General features: G+C 39.8%; 2 protein-coding genes across 2 annotated transcripts in view; both read left to right on the top strand.

The window, feature by feature from the left end:
- Positions 1–1202: 1202 nt before the first annotated feature.
- Positions 1203–8196, top strand: LOC139666781 (uncharacterized; the record flags this gene model as incomplete). The annotated part of the gene is made up of 6 exons (XM_071546099.1): positions 1203–1447; positions 2671–2808; positions 4300–4487; positions 4923–5002; positions 6689–6772; positions 7294–8196. Coding segments are annotated over 6 exons (881 nt in total), but the record flags the coding sequence as incomplete, so codon positions are not given.
- Positions 8197–9344: 1148 nt separating this feature from the next.
- The window catches only part of f7l (coagulation factor VII, like), a 9939-nt gene continuing 9116 nt past the window's right edge, over positions 9345–10167 (top strand). The window contains exon 1 of the mRNA XM_071546098.1: positions 9345–9429. Within this exon, the coding sequence (XP_071402199.1) occupies positions 9345–9429 (85 nt within the window). The remainder of the gene's footprint in view (positions 9430–10167) is intronic.

Genomic DNA, 10167 nt, shown 5'->3' with positions numbered 1-10167 from the left:
ACCATGTAGATTCCCAATATGTGGTCAGTGTATCCAAATAAGCCTGTTTGTAAATCTGCTGCGACGTTTTCGGAGATTTGAAGGTAAACAAACCAGACCGGCGCGCCGCCGCTCCCGCCCCCCCCCCCCCCCCCCGCTCCCCCGTTCCCCCGCTCCCGCCCCCTCGTCCCCCCGTTTGTTTTCCTACCTGTACCATAACGTCCTGTGCATCACGTTCACTCGCCATCAACATTTTAACATTTTACATTTTATTCATTTCATTTTACATTTTATCCAACCATGCCTCTTACCAGACGACAGAGGCAATCAGCTCGTCGTCTGCGGTACATGATTCAACTGAACCTGATTTTGGGATTTCCCCCAGAAGTAAGTATTAGCACAATATCAGCTCACTAGCTCCCAGTATATTAATGTGATGTCTGAAGACACGCAATGCATTTTGGGGCGGTTGAGTATATCCAGTAAGCTCACGGCGCATACTCAGAAATTCTTGCTAATCTAGTATACATCCGGGCATTTCTCGCGTAAACAAAATTCACATACTATGCAGTTGGAACGTACTACATACTTAATTTCACGTCACACTTAGTATGAATAGTACGTTAGTATGCGGTTAGTATCCGATTCCGAACACAACCAGAGTACCAAGTTACCGCCACTCTGATGTCACTTCCTGTTAGAGAAGGACCTCCGACCTTCATTGTTTGAGCCGGAGGTGTGGCTACCAGAGATTACAGTAGCAGTGTCTCTGACCTGTGACCTCTGCCCTCTGCCCTCTGCCCTCTGCCCTCTGCCCCCTGCCCTCTGCCCTCTGCCCCCTGCCCTCTGCCCTCTGCCCCCTGCCCCCTGCCCCCTGCCCTCTGCCCTCTGCCCCCTGCCCTCTGCCCTCTGCCCCCTGCCCCCTGCCCTCTGCCCTCTGCCCCCTGCCCCCTGCCCTCTGCCCCCTGCCCCCTGCCCTCTGCCCTCTGCCCCCTGCCCTCTGCCCTCTGCCCTCTGCCCCCTGCCCCCTGCCCCCTGCCCTCTGCCCTCTGCCCCCTGCCCCCTGCCCTCTGCCCTCTGCCCCCTGCCCTCTGCCCTCTGCCCTCTGCCCTCTGCCCCCTGCCCTCTGCCCTCTGCCCCCTGCCCCCTGCCCCCTGCCCCCTGCCCCCTGACCTCTGCCCTCTGCCCTCTGCCCTGAGCTGGGTGTGTTGTGTTGTGTGCAGGCATGCGGGCGGGAGCCAACACCCTGAACACGCTGTGCGCCCTGCGTGCGGCCCGGGTGCTGGCGGGGGGGCTGGCGGGGGGGCGGTTCCCCGACCCGTCCCGTCCCGCCGCCCGTGCCGCCGTGCTGGCGGACTACGTGGGCTTCCTGACCGCGCCCGGTTCCCACGGCGACACGTACGCCGAGTCCTTCCACCGCTCCTTCTTCTCCGACTGGCAGCACCGCAGACCCACCTCGCCCAGTGAGGTGAAACAAACGCACCCCGACAGGACGCTCATATAAAGATCCATGATGTCACAAAGGGAAAAACATTTATTCATGATTTGTTTTCATTCTGATCTATCTTCTATTCTATCATATTCTATCATATCCTATTCTATTGTATCCTATCCTATCCTATTCTATTCTATCATATTCTATTCTATCCTATTCTATCCTGTTCTATCCTATTCTATCATATTCTATTCTATCCTGTCCTATTGTTTCCTATTCTATTCTACTCTATCCTATTCTATTCTATTCTATTCTATCCTGTCCTATTCTCTCCTATTCTATTTTACTCTATCCTATTCTATTCTATTCTATTCTACTCTATCCTATTCTATTCTATCCTATTCTATTCTATTGTATCCTATTCTATTCTATCATATTCTATCCTATTCTATTCTATACTATTCTATTGTATCCTATTCTATTCTATTGTATCCTATTCTATTCTATCATATTCTATCCTATTCTATTCTATTCTATACTATTCTATTATATCCTATTCTATCATATTCTATCCTATTCTATCCTATCATATTCTATCCTATAATATTCAATCCTATCCTATTGTATTCTATCATATTCTATCCTATCCTATCCTATTCTATCCTATAATATTCAATCCTATCCTATTGTATTCTATCATATTCTATCCTTTCATATTCTATCCTATAATATTCAATCCTATCCTATTCTATCCTATTCTATCCTATTCTATTCTATTCTATTCTATCCTGTTCTATTCATTCCTTTCTATTCTATCCTATCCTATCCTATTCTATTCATTCCTATTCTATTATATTCTATCCTATCCTATTCTATTCTACTCTATCATATTCTGCTCTACTCTATCCTATTCTATCCTATTCTATTCTATTCTATTCTATCCTATTCTATTCTATTATATTCTACTCTGTCCTATTCTATTCTACTCTACTCTATCCTATCCTATCCTATTCTACTCTACTCTACTCTATCCTATTCTATTATATTCTACTCTATCCTATTCTACTCTACTCTATCCTATTCTACTCTACTCTATCCTATTATATTCTATCCTATTCTATTCTACTCTACTCTATCCTATTCTATTCTACTCTACTCTATCCTATTCTATTCTATCCTATTCTATTCTACTCTACTCTACTCTATCCTATCCTATCGTATTCTATTCTATTCTATTCTGTTCTATCGTCCTGCAGGTTCTGCAGTTTGCGGAGAATCGGTCCAGGAGGAAGTTGAGCTCCTCCTTCCCCGACAGCCAGCTGGACGCCATCGGCTGCCTTCCCATGATCCTCCCCTTCATCCTGCTGTCCGCCTCGGCCAATGAGGAGCAAGCTGTGAGAGCCACGCCCACTTTGATTCACCGCTTCAGTTGATTGGTTCAGGCGAAGCACCGTGTGGCTTTGGTCTTAAAGCTGTCTCATTTAGTCAAGCAAGGACTTCAGTTCCCTGGTGTCCTTAAAAAAGTACCTTCATCAGGTTTAAAAGTACCTTCATCAGGTTTAAAAGTACCTTCATTAGGTTTAAAAGTACCTTCATTGGGTTTAAAAGTACCTTCATTATGTCTAAAAAGTACCTTCATTAGGTTTAAAAGTACCTTCATTATGTCTAAAAAGTACCTTCATTAGGTTTAAAAAGTACCTTCATTAGGTCTAAAAGTACCTTCATCAGGTTTAAAAGTACCTTCATTATGTCTAAAAAGTACCTTCATTAGGTTTAAAAGTACCTTCATTAGGTTTAAAAGTACCTTCATTAGGTTTAAAAAGTACCTTCATTAGGTTTAAAAGTACCTTCATTAGGTTTAAAAGTACCTTCATTAGGTTTAAAAAGTACCTTCATTAGGTTTAAAAAGTACCTTCATTATGTCTAAAAAGTACCTTCATTAGGTTTAAAAGTACCTTCATTAGGTTTAAGAGTACCTTCATTAGGTTTAAAAGTACCTTCATTAGGTTTAAAAAGTACCTTCATTATGTCTAAAAAGTACCTTCATTAGGTTTAAAAAGTACCTTCATTAGGTTTGAAAAGTACCTTCATTTGGTTTAAAAAGTACCTTCATTAGGTTTAAAATTACAATTACAATTTACAATTTACAATTTCACATTTGGCAGACGCTTTTATCCAAAGCGACTTACACATGAGATTTGCATACAACACAAGCAAGTTTCTAGATAGGAGAGAACAACGAGAGTAAGTGCTATAGAGCTAAGTTCTGGTCCAACAGGACAAAGGTGCTACGAGGCAGTGCTATGAGGTAATGCATAGAGTGCATCAAAAATTTTTTTTTTTTTTTTTTTTTTTTATGAAAGGAGGTATTCGCTAAAGAGCTGGGTCTTTAGCCTTTTCTTAAGGATAGAGAGGGATTCTCTCCTTCATTTGGTTTAAAAAGTACCTTCATTAGGTTTAAAAAGTACTTTATTTATGTTTAAAAAGTACCTTAATTATATTTAAAAAGTACAATTATTAGGTTTAAAAAGTACCTTCATTATGTTTAAAAAGTATCATTAAAAAAGTACCTTCATTAGGTTTAAAAAGTACCTTAATTCTGTTTAAAATGTACCTTCATTATGTTTAAAAAGAAGTACAATTATTAGGTTTAAAAAGTACCTTAATTCTGTTTAAAAAGTACCTTCATTATGTTTAAAAAGTACCATTATTTTGTTTAAAAGTACCTTCATTGTGTTTAAAAGTACCTTCATTGTGTTTATAAAGTACCATAATAAGGTTTAGAATTCAAACTTCATTTCAGAATGTTTCTGTTTTCACTGAGGTTCAGCAGTAACAGACGTTTGTTCCTCAGTGAAATGCAGAGAGTGTTTTTGTCCTTGCAGGTCTCGGCGGCAGTGGAGTTCGTCAGGCTCACCCACCCCCACCCCCGGGTGCTGGAGGGCGTGTCGCTGTACGGCCGGGCGCTGCACGCCACGCTGGGCGGAGCCTGCCTCCAGCAGCAGGCTGAGCGCGCTCTGAAGAGCCTGGGAGCCTGGGAGAGCTGCAGGAGATACAGCCACAGGGCCGCCAGGTGGGGGGGGGGGAGGGTGTGTGTGTGTGTGTGTGTGTGTGTGTGTGGGGAGAGGGGTAAAGGCTTCATTTTCAGACTCCAGACTAAAGTAAATGGAGTCTGAACTTAAATCTGAAGTCTGAAAAAAGTCTCTTTCCCTAGTGCTAGTGTTCATTAAAGTAAACTCTGTATAAATACATATATACTGTATACAGTATATATCTGTGTATGTAAATATATATGTGTGTGAGTATTGTAATCATAATTGTCTTCAGTCTGAAAAATGTCCTTTTATATCATGAAAGTGAGAGTGGTAAAATCAGTTTCACAAGTCTTAAAAATGTAAACATTTGACATTTTGAAATGAAAATGTGTGTGTGTGTGTGTGTGTGTGTGTGTGTGTGTGTGTGTGTGTGTGTGTGTGTGTGTGTGTGTGTGTGTGTGTGTGTGTGTCAGGTTCCCTGCCTCCTCAGATGAGAGGCTGAAGGTGCATCAGAGCGCAGTAGAGGAGCTCGGTCTGGCCTGCTACACTAAAGGTCTGAGTCTGCTGTCAGTCTGACAGACGACTTTGTTACGCAGGAATATTTCTGCACAGCAGGAGGGTTTTTTGTTTGTTTTTTGGGACGGACAGACAGACTGATACAGAACACGATCAGGGCCATGTGTCAAAAATTTTAGTTCTGACAGTTCTGATTTTTTCTGAATTTTAGAATTTTGACTATAATCCCAGAATTTTGACTCAAATTTTAGAATTTTGACTCAAATTTTAGAATTTTGACTTAAATCTCAGAATTGTGACTATAATCTCAGAACTGTAACTTTCATTTTAGAATTTTGATTTAAATCTCAGAATTTTGACTATGTCAGAATTTTGACTATAATGTCAGAATTTTGCCTTTAATTTTAGAATTTTTACTTAAATCTCAGAATTTTGACTATAATCTCAGAATTTTAACTTTAATTTCAGAATTTTTACTTAAATCTCAGAATGTTTACTATAATCTCAGAATTTTAACTTTCATTTTAGAATTTTGATTTAAATCTCAGAATTTTGACTATAATCTCAGAATTTTGACTATAATCTCTGAATTTTGCCTTTAATTTTAGAATTTTTACTTAAATCTCAGAATTTTGACTATAATCTCAGAATTTTAACTTTCATTTTAGAATTTTTACTTAAATCTCAGAATTTTGACTATAATCTCAGAATTTTAACTTTAATTTCAGAATTTTTACTTAAATCTCAGAATGTTTACGTAAATCTCAGAATTTTAACTTTCATTTTAGAATTTTGACTTAAATCTCAAAATTTTGACTATAATCTCAGAATTTTAACTTTCATTTTAGAATTTTGACTTAAATCTCAGAATTTTGACTATAATCTCAGAATTTAAACTTTAATTTTAGAATTTTGACTTAAATCTCAGAATTTTGACTATAATCTCAGAATTTTAACTTTAATTTCAGAATTTTTACTTAAATCTCAGAATGTTTACTATAATCTCAGAATTTTAACTTTCATTTTAGAATTTTGATTTAAATCTCAGAATTTTGACTATAATCTCAGAATTATGACTATAATCTCTGAATTTTGCCTTTAATTTTAGAATTTTTACTTAAATCTCAGAATCTTTACTTAAATCTCAGAATTGTGACTATAATCTCAGAATTTTAACTTTCATTTTAGAATTTTGACTTAAATCTCAAAATTTTGACTATAATCTCAGAATTTTAACTTTCATTTTAGAATTTTTACTTAAATCTCAGAATTTTAACTTTCATTTTAGAATTTTTACTTAAATCTCAGAATTTTAACTTTCATTTTAGAATTTTTACGTAAATCTCAGAATTTTAACTTTCATTTTAGAATTTTGACTTAAATCTCAAAATTTTGACTATAATCTCAGAATTTTAACTTTCATTTTAGAATTTTGACTTAAATCTCAGAATTTTGACTATAATCTCAGAATTTAAACTCTAATTTTAGAATTTTGACTTAAATCTCAGAATTTTGACTATAATCTCAGAATTTTAACTTTCATTTTAGAATTTTGATTTAAATCTAAGAATTTTAACTTTCATTTTAGAATTTTGATTAAAATCTAAGAATTTTGACTATAATCTCAGAATTTTAACTTTCATTTTAGAATTTTGACTTAAATCTCAGAATTTTGACTCACATTTTAGAATTCTGACTTGAAGCTTTAATCTTTGCCCTGCAGGAGCGCTCAGCAGCCTGTTCTACCTCGCTCATGAGTTTCATGACGACCTGACCGGAGGAATCCTCACCAACACCAACTGTGGAGGTCTGCAGCTTTATTCTGGATTTATTTCACTTTGCCTTTCTGTTTTTAACCCTGAGCTGCCCGCTCCAGAGAGGTCAGGGGTCAGATCCATGAATGTGTTCTTGAGATGGATCCTAAGAAATGACAGAAGAAGAAATTTTAGAAAGTTCTTAAGGAGGCTGTTAAGTGCAATTTCTCAATATTGTCTTAGTAACAGTCTAATTTCTTATGAATTTCTTAAATTTACCTCTTATAAAATTCTCAAAATAGGGCCTGAATTAATTATGCTTAATAAACTTTAGGTTTAGTACCATTGAGGCTGGGAGACCTTTTTTTTCGACATTGTCTTTTGCTGTGAAGCGTCTTTGAGCATCTTGTACAAGTATAAAATGTATTCTTCTTCTTCTCCTTCTCCTCCTCCTTGTCCTCCTCCTCCTCCTTCTCCTCCTCCTCCTCCTGCTTCTTCTCCTCCTCCCTCTCCTCCTCCTTCTCCTCCTCCTCCTCCTCCTCCTCGTCCTCCTCCTCCTCCTCCCTGTCTGCAGGAGAGAACTGTAACCGTGGGGCGGGTCTCGGGGCGTTGCTAGGCGCCCGGGCGTCCCACAGCGGAGCGTCCGTCCCTCAGGAGTGGAAGGACGCTCTGACCGACGCACAGGAGCTCGTCCCAGACATCCTGCAGGAGCTGCTCTGAGCCCCGCCCACTCAGGCCCCGCCTACACAGGCCCCGCCCACTCAGGCCCCGCCCACTCAGGCCCCGCCCACACTGACACGCCCACTCAGGCCCCGCCCCCAGGAGATTTTCGATATAACAATACAATTTAGATTTCCTGGGTTTGAATCCAGCCTTTGTCACATGCCTGTCTCCCAGGCTTCCTGTCGCTCTCTGCTTTGAAACATGCAATAAAGGCAAAAATATAAAAAAAAAATATATTAAAAAAAATAAATCATTGTGACTTCAGCAGCTTCAGTCAGAAGGAGAGACCCAGCTGCTGTTTGTTTGTTTGTTTGGAACCTGAAACTTGAAGCTTGAAAACCTCGTATCTCTCCAATATGAACTTTTCCGGAACGTTTGCAATTTTGAATGAAAATATAAAATGTTATTGTGGAGCGTCACATGATCCGTCCTGGCTGCAGGTCACACTCTGCCCTTCAGACCTGTGGAAAACTTCTGTGTTTTCTCCTCATGTGGAATCAGCAGCAGGAAGCTAAACTCTGTCAAATCATCTGGACCATTTAGATTTAGATTTGTTGCATTCAACTGTGTAATATTGAAGCTGTTTGATCAAGACTTTTTGTTTCCATAATGTGTTTTTATTTATGAATATTAATCTACCTCATGTCAGGCAACAACCTTTAAACTGAGAAATCAGCCTTTCTGCTCTGAAGAGGGAATCTAACCTGTTTGATTCAGTGTCACACGCACAAGATAAATAAATACATTTTTTCTATTCTGCATTTCAGTGAATTTTATTTGCATGGCAGTACTCAAAGTCAAATGTGTGATTTTTTTTTTTAATATGCAGAATATAAACTGAATATTAAAGTGAATGGAAACACTCAGTGACATAAAGTGTGATGCAGGGAAAGCTGAGAGAGAGAGATCATGGAGTGTTTTGGGGAAAGAGTGTGTGTGTGTGTGTGTGAGAGACAAAGTGTGTGTGTGTGTGTGTGTGAGAGAGAGAGATGTGTGTGAGAGACAAAGTGTGTGTGTGTGTGTGAGAGAGACAAAGTGTGTGTGTGTGTGTGTGAGAGAGACAAAGTGTGTGTGTGTGTGTGTGAGAGAGACAAAGTGTGTGTGTGTGTGTGTGAGAGACAAAGTGTGTGTGTGTGTGTGTGTGAGAGAGACAAAGTGTGTGTGTGTGTGTGTGAGAGAGACAAAGTGTGTGTGTGTGTGTGTGAGAGAGACAACGTGTGTGTGTGTGTGTGAGAGAGACAAAGTGTGTGTGTGTGTGTGAGAGAGACAAAGTGTGTGTGTGTGAGAGAGAGAGACAAAGTGTGTGTGTGTGTGTGTGAGAGAGACAAAGTGTGTGTGTGTGTGAGAGAGACAAAGTGTGTGTGTGTGTGTGTGAGAGAGACAAAGTGTGTGTGTGTGAGAGAGACAAAGTGTGTGTGTGTGTGTGTGAGAGAGACAAAGTGTGTGTGTGTGTGAGAGAGAGAGACAAAGTGTGTGTGTGTGTGTGAGAGAGAGACAAAGTGTGTGTGTGTGTGTGTGAGAGACAAAGTGTGTGTGTGAGAGAGAGAGACAGAGTGTGTGTGTGTGTGTGTGTGTGAGAGAGACAAAGTGTGTGTGTGTGTGAGAGACAAAGTGTGTGTGTGTGTGTGTGTGAGAGAGACAAAGTGTGTGTGTGAGAGAGAATGTGTGTGTGTGTGAGGAGTGTGAGAGCGAGCGTCAGTGAGTGATCTTAGGAGAGAGAGACAGAAAATGTGTGTGGGAAAGAGAGAGAGAGAAAAAGAGAGCGAGTGTTTGCATTCGTGCTTGTGTGTTTTAGAGTGTGAGAAACACAGGGAGGGAGGGTTTGTGTGTGTGTGTGTGTGTGTGTGTGTGTGTGTGTGTGTGTGTGTGTGTGTGTGTGAACTTCGGTCAGGCAGATCAGTCATGGAGCCCGGCAGCAGACAGAAGCGACTCTTCTTCCTGCGACTCCTCATCGTTTCTCTCCCAGCCTGCACTGGGCTTCCTGGAGGTCAGTCCTCCTCCTCCTCCTCCTCCTCCTCCTCTTCTTATTCTCCTCCTTTAAGTTCTTCTTCTTCTTCTGTTTCCGACCCACCTTCACTCTAACCCGCAGTCTCTTGTCTCAGCTGTTGAAGCGTCTTTCTCTGCTGTTTTCTTTCCTGTTGTTTTTGTCTCTGCTTTATTCAGCTTTGTTGTAATTGTGTTTATCTAGTTATTAATTATCTAATATAATTTGCCACCAAAACTGATGACCGATAACAAAAAACATGAACTGATCTGTTTTCCTATGTTTGATCCTTATTAAAGCTGCAGTGTTCGAGCAGACCTGAGACCAGTTTAACCCTGTGTGACTAAACTGAACTAAATTAAGCTAACAAACTACTCATCTAAACTATAAACAAAGCTAAACTAAAGTAAGCTAACATAAACTAAACTAAACTTTTTTAGTTCTTTTCTGAATGTTTGATTTTTTTTAAAGCAGTTTTTGAGCAGACCTGAGGCCAGTGTTTTAACTGTTTGTGACACTAAGCTAAGCTAAACTAACACTAAGTTAAACCAAACTAAGCTAAGTTAAGCTAGGTCTTTCTGCATGTCTGATCCTTGTTAAATCAATGTTTGTGAGGCCAGTGTTTTATCATTTTATCAAACTAAACTAATCTAAAATAAGCAAAGCTAAGCTAAACTAAGCTAAGCTAGGTAAACTAAGATAAGATGAACTGCTGTAGGTTTGTCCATACATCTCATCGTG

The sequence above is a fragment of the Centroberyx affinis genome, unplaced genomic scaffold (genome assembly GCF_046629955.1).
Source record: "Centroberyx affinis isolate AG114_WGS23_722 - 3 ecotype Tasmania unplaced genomic scaffold, CSIRO-AGI_Caff_v1 ptg005127l_1, whole genome shotgun sequence".
Classification (NCBI taxonomy): Eukaryota; Metazoa; Chordata; class Actinopteri; order Beryciformes; family Berycidae; genus Centroberyx; species Centroberyx affinis.
The sequence above is the reverse complement of the archived record's forward strand: the minus strand, read 5'-3'. Positions and strand labels throughout refer to the sequence as shown.